This window comes from Danio aesculapii, chromosome 16 (genome assembly GCF_903798145.1).
Source record: "Danio aesculapii chromosome 16, fDanAes4.1, whole genome shotgun sequence".
In the NCBI taxonomy this organism is placed as follows: domain Eukaryota; kingdom Metazoa; phylum Chordata; class Actinopteri; order Cypriniformes; family Danionidae; genus Danio; species Danio aesculapii.
The window spans coordinates 26,980,875-26,996,615 of NC_079450.1; the positions used below are offsets into that span (position 1 = coordinate 26,980,875).

Genomic DNA, 15,741 nt, shown 5'->3' on the forward strand with positions numbered 1-15,741 from the left:
GAAATGTAATATTTCTGTAAAAGTGATCTGAATAGTGTGTTTTCAGTCCACAGATGCGAATAATCTGTTATATTAACTTTATATTTACTTTAGAATTGTACAATTATGTTACTCACTAATTTATTGTAGTAGTTACATTTACAAGCAATGTAGTTGTTTTTACAACATTTGGTTTTTCCCTATAGACTACATGTGATACAGCATTGCTCATGTTCAGACTCATGCTACTCATTACAGGTAGTATATACAGCCATGAGAAAATGTTTACTATCAGGCATAATATGCTTGCAGAACCGTATACTTGCATAACCACTTAATTCTAATTTTCCATGTTGTTGTGGCCTAGCGAATAAGACAACCAAAGCATTCATTACAGCAGTCACCCCTTGGACTCTTGCACAATGCAAAGTTGATCCTTCCTTTAAACTGGAACCTTTCCTATAAACAATGGAGAAATACAGTTGGAGTGAATGTTTCTTCAACACGTTTATCCATGTAACAAAATGAGAGTTCTCAAGGTTTTGAGCATCTCTGCAAGTTGGAACAAACATGAAAGCTGACAATTTAAGGTAAAAACAGAAGCGTCTGTTCATTTAATATTATCGCACGTAATCATGACTGATCAATGTATAATTATTTTAAACTGATTACCAACATTTAGGTAACACTTTATTTTGTCTTTTAGAAAATTGTCAATTCAACTTTATATCTATATATATATATATATATATATATATATATATATATATATATATATATATATATATATGAATCTTAAATAGCTTAAGGCAAAAGACAATTTTTTCATGTCAATTTTGAGTTTGTTTGGCACTTCGTAAAATATTGTTTTAATTCTAATTTAAAGCAAACACAGAAAGACACAAAAGTGTTTAATTTGTTGTTCTTTATTAATTAGCACCTTTAGATTTCTGTGACCCTATAGACCACGGTGTCATGAGTTATTTTTGTCTTATGTTACAATAGCCAAAAATACAAGTCAAAATTACAGATTGTTTTTTGATGCCAAAAATTCATCAGAATATTAAGATCATGATCATTAAGACATTTTGTGCATTTGCTTAAATGTATATATAAAAAATTTATTGCATTGCTAACACTATTAATAAATCCTGGTTGTCTTAATTTTTTAAGCTGAATCAAATTACCCTTATGAGTCCATTGAACCTATATTACGTTAAACTGACTTAAAACAGCTTGCGTAAATTATAAAATTAAGTTACAACCTGATTAAATAAGATAAGTAAGTTACAATGACCAGGGCTGGAGCAAGCTGAACTGCCGCCCTCAACCCTAATTTTTTACAGTGTAAGCACTTAATTTAGATGCCATTAAAGGCAATTTTATCAATATTAAAATTTTTTGAATCCTTGAATCCAGAATTTTAAATAGTTGCATCTTTGCTAAATATTGTCCTACACTCGGAATAAAGGTACAAGAGCTGTCACTGGGGTGCTACCTTTTCAAAAGATACACATTTGTACTTAAAGAGACGATATTGGGACAGCAAAAGCTCAAAAGCTTATATTTATACCTAAACATTTTAGGAAGTACACTTTTGTACTTTCTAGGTACTAACATGTGCCCTTGAGGTATTTATAGGGATCCTTTAGGTACACCCCAGAACAGCTCTCGTACCTTTATTTCTGAGAGTGTATATGTCACAAAGTATACATTGATGCAATTTTTTTTTTCAGCTTTCAGGTGATGTATAATCTCTAAGTTTCAAAAATTTTAAACTTATGACTGGTCCAGATTCATATATTTTGAAACCTGCTTTATCAGAATTATTCAAAGATTTCATAAATCAAAAATTTTCTATCATAAATCAGTCAAATCTTTTTTTAATTAACAATATAAAAAAATGCATATTTAAGCATGTAACATAAAAATAGATGTATTTTAAAAATGTTTTTAAATCGTATTAATGCATACCCAAGTATGACTGTATACCCAAGTATGAATGTTTGTAAATTCATGCATTATGCTCAAGTATGACTGACAGGTTAAGTATTTCTATGTTTTTACCATACTGACCTGCAATAACTACCTTCTTTTGCCTTAAATTTAGTTTTTGCTTAAATATTCTTGAAAGATATGATCTATCAGATATCAAATTGTCCATATTTGTTGTTTACGTAGGCTATATAAATGCCAATGCATATTTAAGCATGTAACATAGAAACAGACGTATTTTAAAAATGTTTGCAAATCGTATTAATGCTACCTATGACTGACCTGCAGTATATTTTGCCTTAAATTTTGTTTTTGCTGATAGATTCTAGATATATGATATATGATCTATTAGATATAAAATTGTCCATATTTGTTGTTTACGTAGTCTATGACCAGCATAAAACCTATATTATCACTTATCAACTTTATGAAGGACACGCGATTATCAATTTTGGCGCTGACTATTTTGTTTAACTTTTGGGCGCGAAACTATTTACTGGATAACAAGAGGACGTCGAGAAACCATTTTAAGTGTAGCATATTTACAATATCTCGTTAAGGTCGCCTCTCTCTCTCTCTCTCTCTCTCTCTCTCTCTCTCTCTCTCTCTCTCTCTCTCTCTCTCTTTAGCTTTTTTCTTTAAACTCATTCTAAATTAGGAGATTTTAACTTTTCCTTCGTCCCTTCCCACTTTCTTCGTCGTGCCAAGAGGGACAAATAGGAAAATCAGCCCTGCTGGTTAAAGAGAGAGGGTTGATCGCATATCCTTCCTGCGCCTTTATTCCTCCTCTCGCTGCCCTCCTCCCTCTCTTTCTTCTCCTCCTCTGGACGAGCTCACAGCATCCATCATCCCCAGCCTGCTCTCTTTGAGACTCCATACAATCCTCCATCCAAACGGAGTCTTTTCAAGAGGAATCTTTGGGAATGAGGTATGTGCCATTTAAATTCCCTGAAGAAGTAATTGCGGTTTGGCTAATTGGTTTCATGCCTGTTGGATTTCGACCCTTTGCGTGTAATTTTTTTATAGGCTAAGTGAATTTCTTATGCCTTTGTACATTAACAAGTTTGAGCTCACAGCAGGAGACGTTATGTAGGACATTACCGTGCTGAATATGCATGTTGCATCACCTTGAGTTGGCTATTAGTCTGGTGCAATTATGCAGGGCGATATCAATTTAGATTATTGTTATAGCTTCATTTAATAGTTGTTCATTGGTTTTGATGTGTCTTGGGATACTTTAAAGCTTATTTCTACAAGGTATTTTGGCTACAAATGGGTCTTTGGAGATTAAAAAAAGTTAATACAGCATAACATGTTCTCCAGATTAATCTGTTTTCATCTGGACTTTGAAATATTTTTAATAGTTTTCTGTGGAATTGGATAATAAGAAGTTTTTTGTTTTTGTGTTTGAACATAAAAGGCTTTTCTTTGGCATCAGGCTGTCAAGTGGTTTTCAATCAGATCTTTTCCTTCTGAGATTGCGTCTATTCCTGGAGTGCTTTTATTGAGAATTAATTTTAGAATTTGCTCAGAATGTGTTTGAAAGCTTGTCAACGTTGGACGGCGCATAAGAGCTCTTCAGAGACGGAGCATTCAAAGGGAAGACACCTGCTCTTGACATTTCTATGTATGAACAGAAATAGAGACTGCTGTTGAGCTAAAAGAAGTCGGAGATGTTGTATCGCAAACGCTCAGCCTGTGATCATTTATTTTTATCTCCATTACCTTAATGTGCAATTACTGCACAAACAAGGTCAGTTATTTAACTCTGCAGATAATAATTTGCAGATTACTGAGGTCTGAAAAGAACTGTTGAGGTAAGTTTTAAGCCTTCTGAGTCAGGTCATACACTCTAAAAAACACAGGGTTAAAAACTTCCGAAATTGGGTTGTTTTTAACCCAACTGCTAGAACAGAACACATTAGTAGTTAAATTAACCCAAGTTGGGTTATTAAATTTAACCCCACAAATGTGTTTGATTTGTTAAAAGAGTTATATTTCCAAATGAAGATTTTAGTTTTATGTCTTTTTAAAATTATCCACCACATGATAAACAAACATGTCAATATTGTATATGCTTTATTTTGTTCCATTAAGATTTTCCATTGAGATACATCACACTTTGTAAATACACTTTACCTCAACTAAAAATTCAAGAGATCATACAAAACTAAAACACAAGTTATAAACTGCATTTAAAACAATTTCTTTTATGTTTATGGGATGAATCTGTGGTTGAGGCATGTAGTTGAGGTTTTTAATTCACGAGATCCATAGAACCTCAAGGTAAAACATTTAAAACAAACAATTCACATGCACGTGAATTTGAAATACCAAATGTTTTAACATTTAAAAAAATTAATTAGCTACAAAAAAACCTCAATGTTTAGTAAAAGTGTTTGCACATAAATCCATATGCACATCGAATTTAAAATTCCAAAATACCTCAACAACTGTTTGTTACAAAGCAGTGTTGTTAGTGTTAATTATATGGTGGAACAGATTATGCTATTAATAAAAATGCTGACAATATATATGTGGGTTAAAGACAAATGGGGTTTTCAAGCATCAAATAAATTTAATTAATTAATTAATTTATTAATAGAGCTTTACATTTTATTCTTTTTCAAAAATATTAGAATGTGTTCTGTTTATAAAATGTAATCCATTGTCATTGTGTAACAATGGTTTATACTAAAATACATGTCAGCCATTTTTACAATTTTCTAAAAAACATATATTTTGTTGCGTATTAAACACTATTCAATGGTCATAGTGCAGTGCAAAATACACTACCTGACAAAAGTCTTGTCGTCGATTCCAGTTGTAAGAGCAACAAATAATAACTTGACTTTTAGTTGATCATTTGGAAAAAGGGTAGAAGGTACTGTTGATTTTTGCCAAACAGCCTGAGGTATTAAGACATTTGTGCTGCCCATTACATTACAAACCACAGGAGAGGGCAAATTCTTGAGCAGGATAGCGCTCCTTCTCACACTTCCACATCCAAGTTCCCAAAAGCAAAGAAGGTCAAGATGCTCTATGATTGGCCAGCCCAGTCACTAGACATAAACATTATTGAGCATGTCTGAAGAAAGATGAAGGAGGAGGCATTGAAGATAAATTCAAAGAATCTTGATGAACTGGGAGTCCTGCAAAAATGCTTTCTTTGCCATAGCAGATGGCAAATTAGTTATTTGAGTATGAGTATGAGGGTATGAGATCATATGTTCATATAATTATTAATCACCTGTTTCTAAATGGTCTGTCTCTAAAAGTGATTCCCCCCGATTGCTACGCCCCCGTCTACAGCAATATATTTGTATCAAGTAAACAATACTATAATTCAGTATGATCCCTTATTATGTTATATAATTTAATCAGTGAGAATGCTTATTTTATTAACATAAATTTATTACATATGTTGAATGAAGATGGAACATAATTTCACCAATATTTTGACTTATAAACATTATTTGTAACATTAAAGTAGACTCTTTAATTAGATTTAATATGCTTCATAAGTTTCTTTTGTCAAATTAATTCGATGCAGACACATATATGTTTAAATATATGCATTATTTTTAAACACACACACACACACCCACACACCCACATATCGCTTGGCTTCCTTAACAGTGTGCTAAATTTAGCTACATTGGAAAATATACAATTGTTCCAGAGACTAGAGTTTTTCTAGACACAGATATTAGAGGTGTTTGAGCAAGCGCAGGCAATACGAAATGTCTGCTACACACCTGCTAGATGATTCTGCTTTGTTAAACAAACTAAGCAGAAATCCAGGTGCCAAATGTAGCATGAGAGACATAATTCATGAATACCTGTTTGGTCTACATCTGCAGTTATTCCAGTGTTTAAGTTAGTCAGCTTAATTCTGTTGAGACATTGAGTGTGAATGTCTGCAGTGTGTATTCAACTGTAAAGTTAATACATTTTATTGCCTGTAATGTCACACAACACTTTGCCAATGGGATTTTACCTTTTTCCAGCAGCTATAAGATCCTACTTAGACAAATAATGTTAAACTGTTTTTTATGGTCACTGCTGCTTTGTGAGCAATTATATACATGTAAATATATACATTTACTGTATGCCTTCACTTTTGTTTAGTTGCTATTGTGGAAGCAAAGAAACCATTTGTTCTTTTCTTCTGAAATTAAGTACGTGTCCTCGCTTTCAATAACCAAAGCCAAAATACTGGCATGAAGGCCTGCAGGACATATCTGACCTAATTTAACTGTACAGCCCTCATGTCCAGTCCTGATCACCTCAATGTGAAGAGTAAAGGGTCACTTGTCATAAACCACTGCGAAAGTACAACAGTTCTTTCAGAGACCCAGAAAAAAAGATATGATGATGTATAGTAATGCAAACTCTGTTGATTTGATCAGTTCATTAAAGCATCACATTTATCATGCTAAATTTAAACACTCTTGCTTCAACCCACATTTGGGTAAAATATAGGGAAATTCAATGGATAAGTTAAAAATGTATAGTAATTAATGAATTTAACCCAACCGTTGACTTTATCAATATTTTACCAAAATTTTGGTTGAATCAACCTAGCATATGTTCAGATATAAGAAGATTATGTTACTCATATTAACTGTGCATGTGCCTGTGTAAAATAATAGTTACCGTTTGCATACCAATTAAAACATGCCTGGTTGGTCTATTAATTATATTCTTCTAACACTTTACAATGAAGCTCAATTTACACATTTTTAACAGTTTTGGTAACACTTTAGTTTAGGTCACAATTCATGCTACTGTTTATTACCTGCCTTTTATTAAGGAATCAACTGTTCATAGTAGTTATAATGTATGAGCTTATTCTGCATCCATAATCCATACCCAAATCCTAAACCCAACTTCTTCCTTAATAATCAATAATAAACAGCTAAATATTAGTTTATTAAGCTAATAGTGTTTGTTAATGGTTTGTTAATACCATGAATTTTGACTTAATCTAAAGTTTTACGACAAATTTATCTGGATGTGCAATGTATAGTGTTTGAGGAAACCCATAATCTTGTTTGGCACATAAAATGACAACTATGCCATGTCAATTATCGCAAAGGTGCGTTGTTTTAAAACATGATTAAATAAATTTTAAGGTTTTAAAACACAACACCAATATTTTAATAATGCAATTGCGATTTGATTTGCGGTTTAATTTTGTAGTCAAGCTTCAGGTCAACAATCTGTAAGCTGTGGCAACAATTCTGTGACAGCTCTTAAAAATGGGCTGTTTTTGTTTGGTGTTTGTGACTTTAAAACCAAAATATTCCCATATTACTGATGCCCTATTTTTCTTTGATATTTGTTTATTGATGCTTCTGGAGCAGCAGACGCCATTATCCCAATTATCCACGCTTTCCTGTTTGTTTGGTTTTTTTATGGTGTTCCACATAGTTTGGTTGCGCAATTCTGATTGGGCAGAACGAAAATGTGCTCACTCACTTGGCCAGTAAGACTATCACACACAGACGGCAGTCACGCATTTGCTCTGGGCAGGGGAAATTAAATAATACATATATATTTTATATCACAGCCTCTTGCGATTAGCTAATCAAAACGTTTCAAATTGCGATTGCGATTCGAATTCGATTAATTGCACAGCACTACTATAAACTGTTTGGTGTAAATAACCCTTATTTTCAATCATATCAGATATAAACCTTTTTATTTTTGACCAATTGTCACTTTCTGGGAAAAAATGCTCTTTATGACAGTCATTTGATTTAAAATTTGGAAGAAATGTTATTAAACAGCTTAATAAACAGCATTTTATGCAAACATGTAAATCCAGTACATCCAGAGAAAATGTTCTTATAGTTCTTTTTATACAAAACAAAATCCATTACAGGTGTATTTTAATGAAATTCTATAGATTTTAGCAACTGAAAGCTGAATAAATAAACTTGTTTGTGTGTGGTTTGTTTGGATAAGAAAATCTGGAATCCGAGAGTTCAAAATATTGATAAAATTCTTTTAAAGCTGTTGAAATAAAGTTCTTATGCATATTATTCATCAAAAATTAAGTTTTGATATATTCATGGAAATTTACAAAATGTCATAATGGAACATGATTTCTAACTAAAAGTAATTTTGACTCATATTTTAAATTTTTTCTAAACTATTAATTGTTTTGTGGTCCAGGGTCACATACAAACACTTATTTTTTCTTCGGGTTCAGTTTTGAAGCACAGTAAAGTATTCAAATCTGTTCTCTGTGGGTTTTACAGAGCTCAGAGAATGGCTGTATGCTTGGTTAGCCAGATCTACCACAGCCTGCTTGGCTAATATCACCTCAGACCTCTGCTGAATTGCCCTCTCTGTGTGAGTTCCGGCACTCTGTATTTCAGTGGACGGCACCGGTTGCCCCTGGCGATGGGCAAAGTCACCCAGACTAATGCAAGGTTAGAAAGGGCTTGAGCTTAAGGGTAGGTGTGGTACTGACAGAAAAAGAAAAAAGTAGTGAAAAGTGAAGTAAAATAAATGTAGCCAAATATCTAGCCAAAATGCAAAACAATTTCAGAATAGAAAAATCTGTCTTCTTTCTTCTTTCCAGTTCTTTATCTGAGAATTTAGAGAAAAAATCCAACATGAAGAAACCTCGGCATTGTGAGGGAATGGTGAGCTTCTGCATAATCACTGCTGTGATGGAAGTGTAATATACATCCTCCTTCACCATTTCTCTTCAAATAAAGTCATTGTGTATTCAGACAGCGGGCGTCCATGGAGATGCCTGCCTAAGCACTTTCGAGGTTGCTGGGCCCTGTCCTCCATGTTTGCCCTTACTGCAATCTGGCTTTACTTATGGAAATGTTGCTGCGTCTGTTGGTAATATGCTTAAGAACAATGGAAAAGAAGATAAGCAGAAAGAAATTGAATACTTGTAGTTTAAAAAAAACAATGGAGCTACTTTCAGTCTTGCCTGTGTTACATGTATTAATGTGTGTTGTCTGAAAACTGACACACATTATTGATTTTTATGAAATTTGTTCTTGCCACAGTAAAAAATAATATTTACAATATATATATATATATATATATATATATATATATATATATATATATATATATATATATGGGCGGCTCAGTGGATTAGCACTGTCGCCTCACAGCAAGAAGGTCGCTGGTTCCAGTCCTGGCTGGGCCAGTTGGCATTTCTGTGTGGAGTTTGCAACTTTGATTGTTCTCTCTGTCTTGGTGTGGATTTCCTCCAGGTGCTCCTGTTCTACTAAATTGACCGTAGTGTATGTGAACGTGAGAGTGTATAAGTGTTTTCACTGTTCCACTAAATTGACCGTAGTGTATGAGTGTGTATGTGAATGTGAGAGTGTATAGGTGTTTCCCAATACTGGATTGTGGCTGGAAGGGCATCCGCTGCGTAAAACATATGCTGGAATAGTTGGCGGTTCATTCCGCTGTGGGGACCCCTGATAAATAAGAGACTAAGCCAAAGGAAAATTAAAGAATATAGATTTCTAAATATTATAAATATAAATATATTTATTTAAATTCCTCAGGACTGTGATTCACACTTATTCTTTTGAAATATTAAGTTTACATTAATATCAAATATACATTTACTTTCCCTTCCTCCCCCAAAATGGAAGTTTGTAGATTTTCATCATAGAATAAAAATATTAACTCATTCATTCATATTCTTTTCAGCTTAGTCCCTTTATTAATCTGGCGTCAACACAGCAGAATGAACCGCCAACTTATCCAGCATTTTGTTTTACACAGCGGATGCCCTTCCAGCCGCAACCTATCACTGGGAAACCCATTCACACTCATTCACACACGCTCATACACTATGGACAATTTAGCCTCCCCAATTCACCTGCACCGCATGTCTTTGAACTGTGGGGGAAACCGGAGCACCCGGAGTAAACCCACGCAAACACAGGGAGAACATGCAAACTCCACACAGAAACGCCAACTGACCCAGCGCAGACTCGAACCAGCGGCCTTTTTGCTGTGAGGCGACAGCACTACCTACTGCGCCACTGCGTGGCCCAAAATATGAACTCTTTATCCTTTATGAGTTTTTGCTTTTTTTTCACAATTGTAACCTGCATAAATCTCAGTATGTGTCAAAATTCGTTATGTGAGAAATGTGAGAGATAACTTCAGAATTATATTTTCTTATAATTCCGAAAAACACCTTGAAAATCTCAAAGGGATGGACATGGTCAGCAACAATACATGGGTAGACTGTGATGTTGTCACGATGCTCAGTTGGTACTAATGGGCTCAAAGTGTGCCAAGAAAACATCCCCCACACCATTACACCACCACCACCAGCCTGAACCATTGATACAAGGCAGGATGGATGCATGCTTTAATGTTGTTGACGCCTAATTCTGACCCTACCATCCGAATGTCGCAGCAGAAATCGAGACTCATCAAACCAGGCAACATTTTTCCAATCTTCTATTATCCAATTTTGGTGAGTCTGTGAATTGCAGCCTCAGTTTCCTGTTCTTAGCTGACAGGAGTGGCACCCTATGTGGTCTTCTGCTGCTGTAGCCCATCCGCCTCAAGGTTCGACATGTTGTGCGTTCACAGATGCTCTTCTGCATACCTCTGTTGTAATGAGTGGTTATTTGAGTTACTGTTGCCTTTCTATCAGCTCAAACCAGTCTGGCCAGTCTTCTCTAATGACCTCTGGCATCAATAAGGCATTTGCGCCCAGAGAACTGCCACTCACGGGATATTTTCTCTTTGTCGGACCCTTCACTGTAAACCCTAAAGATGGTTGTGCATGAAAATCCCAGTAGATCAGCAGTTTCTGAAATTCTCAGACCAGCACGTTTAGCATTAACAACCATGCCATGTTCAAAATCACTTAAATCACCTTTCTTCCCAATTCTGATGCTCAGTTTGAACTGCAGTAGATCGTCTTGACCATGTCTACCTGCCTGAATGCATTGAGTTGATGCAACAGACCAACAAAAATAATATTAGGCATATAACAAAGGTTATTTATGACTTTTTGTCTTACAAATTTACATTCTCTCAATTAAAAAAGTAAACTAATGACTGCAGAAAATAGAATAGCTAATAAAAATATGCAGTTACATTTAGATTTTTATTCCGAGTTGAAAACAAGCTTGTGTACTTTGCTTGATCTCTGAGATTAAAATCCTTTTAGTGGAGGTACAGTACAGTGTATATGCAAACACACCCCATTTCTCCATGGCACTTCTCTCTAACACAAATTCCTGTATCCAACTCTAGGTCAGCCAGTTCAGGCCAGTTTCCATCCATCTCTCTCGCTTTCCCTTTCAACCATACTGTTTCCATGTACCCATTACTCTACATCTCTAAGAAACGCACCATAATGTCAGAGCTTCCTGCTCTGCTGCGTCTGAGGCTTTTGTGTGCTGAATTCTGCTTTTTCTGGGCTTTGTAGTTCCTGTCTTGTACTTACAGTAAACCGCTCCTGTTAGATCTCTGGATCAGAGAGCTTAATGGCCCACATCTTTGCTCTCAACTTCTCCTTTAACTTGAAAAGAAGAGAAAAGGGGAGCATTAGGGAAGTGTGGCGTAAAATTGTTGATCTGTGTTATATAAAATCAGACTGGTCGTGATGTATATAAATATACTGGATTCAGATCTGTGGACTGTGGAGGTTATTTGAGTGTAGTGAATTCGTTGTGTTCAAGAATCTGGATGATTTGAGTTTTGTAACATGAGATGAGACACCGTGGATTTAATGGGATGGGATTGGAATGCAAGTATGTATAAACACCATAGACTGTAAAAGATATGGACGTAGTATCCATGATGTCACCCATAGGTTTCTGAAGAATGCAAAAGAAGCTACAAGTAGGCGTGGCCAACCGTCGCCATTTTGTTTGAGCGTCATCGCACCGACCGGAAGATACCAAACAAGGGCAAAGAGGAGGAGCGTGAGCAGAGCTACAGGGGCCTGCTAGCATTTTGCTTAGACTTTTCTTTGGGAGAAATGCTTAATACTTTATTACCTGCGACTCGTTTGTGTTCTGACCACATGTGCTTGGTTGAACACTATATCAATAAAGGGTTTAGACTTGAACACTGTTGTAATACATTGAGCCACTAAGCATCACTCTTATGAAGTTTTTCTACAGGAGGAAAATGCAGGTTACTTCCAAATACTTCAAATATAGTCTGTATTAGTAAATGCAAGGCTATTTATGAAATCCAGGCATAAAACTGTATTACAACAATTCAAATGCCTGTTCTATAGCCTACAGCTAATCAATCTTTCAGGTTCTGGAGTGCATTACAGGTCTAAAGAAAAATATAAATGATCTTAAATAAAACAAATATAATTTCTCTCACTTGGGAAATGGAGGCCACGTGCATGGTTTGTGAGCACAATTAGTGCACACAGCATGCCGTATCATCTGATAATTGTAAGAAATAATTCCAAAAGGCAACTGACTGTGTAAAGCCACATAATACAAAACAAAAAAATACAATGTATATGTCGAGTTCAGCAGCTAATCAGCCGGAATCAGCTGAGGTGAAGTGACGGCAACCAGCGAGACCTAGCTGTCACTCAAGTGGCCACGCCCTTAATTATGCAGACTTAATATAGCTTAATATAAACGAAACGGATGAGTTATAAAACAATTCACCCCCTCACAGTTGTCATGAAGGGGAAATATTAGCTATATAAACTAAAATCGTTCTTTGTACCAGGCTGTAAACACCATTTTCTGCTGTAAAAAGTCATTACTGTAGGTCAAACTATACAAATTGTGTCTAATTTTTCTTTTTGTTAGGCTACATGCAGATATAAATGTCTGTTTTACAAGAAATATGTTTTGTGAATACCTAAGATGTCTATTGGTGCTCTAGAACTGCCAGTTTCAGACTGTTCAATGATATTTTTCCTAGCATTGACTGGTACGGTTATGCATTCACATTTATGGGGTGGTAGGGTTCAAATGTATATTTACATTATACATTTTTAATTATTAATATTTAAGATATACATCAGAGAAATCTAGTCCTTACTATTAAAGGGGTTACCCCCATCTTGTTTTGATGTCCTTTAGGGGGGATTAAGCATTAATTAAGGGGTCAATCCCCCCAAGCCCCCTTGTAATTCGCACTCTTGTTAATGTATTTACTAACATAAACTAAGTGTGATTAATCTAGTAAAGCATGTATTAATCATAGTTTTAACATTTACTAATGTATTATTAAAATCCAAAATTGTGCTTGTTAACATCAGTTAATGCACCGATAAATAATTAACTAGTTAACATGAACTAATATGAATTAATGTTATTTAACTTAAATAACATTTACTAATGTTGACAAAGATGAATAAATACTGTGATAAATGTTTAACTGAGTGTTTGTTCATGTTAATAAATACATTAACTAATGGACTATTATTTTAAAGTGTTACCCACTCGGTATGCTATGGGTTTGCTCATTTGGCCAAAAAAGTGTGCCAAGAAAATCTCTAGCAGTTAATTGCAACGCTAACAGCCTGAACTGTTGATACAAAGCAGGGACAGATACATGCTTTCATATTGTTGATGCCAAATTCTGATTATACCACTTGAAATAACAGAAACAAATTTTTTTCCAATCGTCTGTTGTCCAGTTTTTGTGAATGTCAACTTTTTAGAGAACAGGAGTGTAAACTTTGTTAAAGTTTAAAGTGTTGTGCATTCAGAGATGCTCTTCTGCAAACCTTTGTTGTAACAAGTTGTTATTTGAGTTACTTCTGCCTTTCTATCACCTCAAACCAGTCTGGCCGATCTCCTCTGGAATCAACACAATATTTTGACCCACATCTGGCACCAACAGCCATACCACATTCAAAGTCACTTAAATAGTTTCAAACTGATCTGATAGTCGGTTTAAACTGCTGCCAACTGACTGGCTTATGAGTTTTTTTTACAATGTAACACAAGAAGGAGCCATGCCTGTGGCTTTGTTGCGTTCAAACCAAATCCTAGTTGATATAGAGCCATATTGCTTTGATACAAATGTAGTGTTTAAATAGTAAGTACACTCATGTTATATTATTGGTCCACGCAGTGAGTTTTCAGGTAGCCAGATTTTTATCTTAAAAACAAGTTTAACATTACCACCACGTGGTCCAGGTACCATGTAAAACCACCTTAAGACTGATGTTGAGGATAGCTAAAAGAGGATAGAGAACTGTCAGAGCACCCTTTGAGAGAAGAGGGAGGCAAAAATGAGGAGACCAAATAAATAAATAAATAAAATTAGATAAAACCTATCATTCAGATTTTAACAAAGTTTGTTAAAAAGTCATAATATAAGTGAGTTTGGTATGCTTTTGTTGTTGTCGATACAAGTATTAAATAGTGCACAGAATTTTTATAAGCTATATAAAAACACCATGCCCCAGTTAACCTGGTATTAGTGTTGTCAAAGGTCAGTTTACCACTGGGAAACTTTTGTCAACGTCACCACCCTAGTTAGCAGTAGATTCCAAAAGAAGTGTCAATGGTAATGATGTTCTCGTGGGTTTTTGAGCACAAAATTCTCCCAAATCAGTGAAACATATTTTAAACAGGTGCTATTGTTATACATAAACTGCATGTAGGTATATAAGTCAAAACAAGCACATTAACACTTTGGGCTCTATTTTAAAGAGCCCATATTATGGGTTTTTGAAAATGCCCTTCCATGTAGTGTGTACCACAGCTCTAAGTGAAGTGAAATATCCAGCTAAGGCTTAAATCTGTAAGTGTACAGTGTTTAAAACTATTGATTCATCTATAAAAGAGTCGACTCATAGTGCTTCAAACGAGTCGCCTTGATAACGAGTCATTAGGTGTTTCGCGATGACGCAGCCACGAAACACAAGCCTCGCCAGTAGTTACGCGCGCAAACCAGGGAGATTTGAAACCTGCGGCCCCGCCCACTAACACAGAAAAAACACTAGACACACACACACAGACGCCGCCGGTCCAATGAAGTCACGCTGTGCTCAGATGGATAATATTGACAGTCTCTACCCAAAGATGAGTTGTTAACCTGGTACAGTACACGCGGTTACTCTTTATATTCTCTTATCACATGTAAGCCACGTTAAGAACGCGACGCGTGCCGCTTTGTTTACGGATTTAACGTTAAAGGCTTTTGTGAGCTCGCGTTCCACTGCCGTTTGTCGTTGCTATGGCGATCGATCATAAGCTAGGAGACAGGACACTCGTGTCACTTTCCCTAGTTCTTCTGAGGAGCGTTGTGTGTGTGTGTGTGTGAGAGAGAGAGAGAGAGAGAGAGAGAGAGAGAGAGAGAGAGAGAGAGAGAGAGAGAGACTCGCGTCGCTTTCCCTAGTTCTTCTGAGGAGCGTTGTGTGTGTGTGAGAGAGAGAGAGACTCGCGTCGCTTTCCCTAGTTTTTCTGAGGAGCGTTGTGTGTGTGTGAGAGAGAGAGAGAGAGAGAGAGAGAGAGAGAGAGAGAGAGACTCGCGTCGCTTTCCCTAGTTCTTCTGAGGAGCGTTGTGTGTGTGTGTGTGTGTGTGAGAGAGAGAGAGAGAGGGAGAGGGAGAGAGAGAGACTCGCGTCGATCTCCCCAGTTCTTCTGAGGAGGGTTGTGTGTGTGTGTGTGTGAAAAAAGCCTTACACTATGAAGCGCGTGTGCACTGTGACTACTTTTATATAGTTGATTACCAGCTGGGCATTTCACTCTGTCTCGTGCTGAAGGCTGTCACTGTCGACCAATCGCAGCAGGCTGCATCGGTCCA

The 15,741-nt window shown here is 35.9% G+C and overlaps 1 protein-coding gene across 2 annotated transcripts in view; it reads left to right on the forward strand.

Moving 5' to 3' along the window:
• Positions 1-2,730: 2,730 nt before the first annotated feature.
• Positions 2,731-15,741, forward strand: part of bcan (brevican) — a 36,137-nt gene continuing 23,126 nt past the window's right edge. For both annotated transcript variants that reach the window (XM_056474780.1, XM_056474781.1), the window contains exon 1: positions 2,731-2,902. In XM_056474780.1, coding sequence (XP_056330755.1) covers positions 2,898-2,902 — 5 coding nt within the window. In that variant the 5' untranslated portion in view covers positions 2,731-2,897. The remainder of the gene's footprint in view (positions 2,903-15,741) is intronic.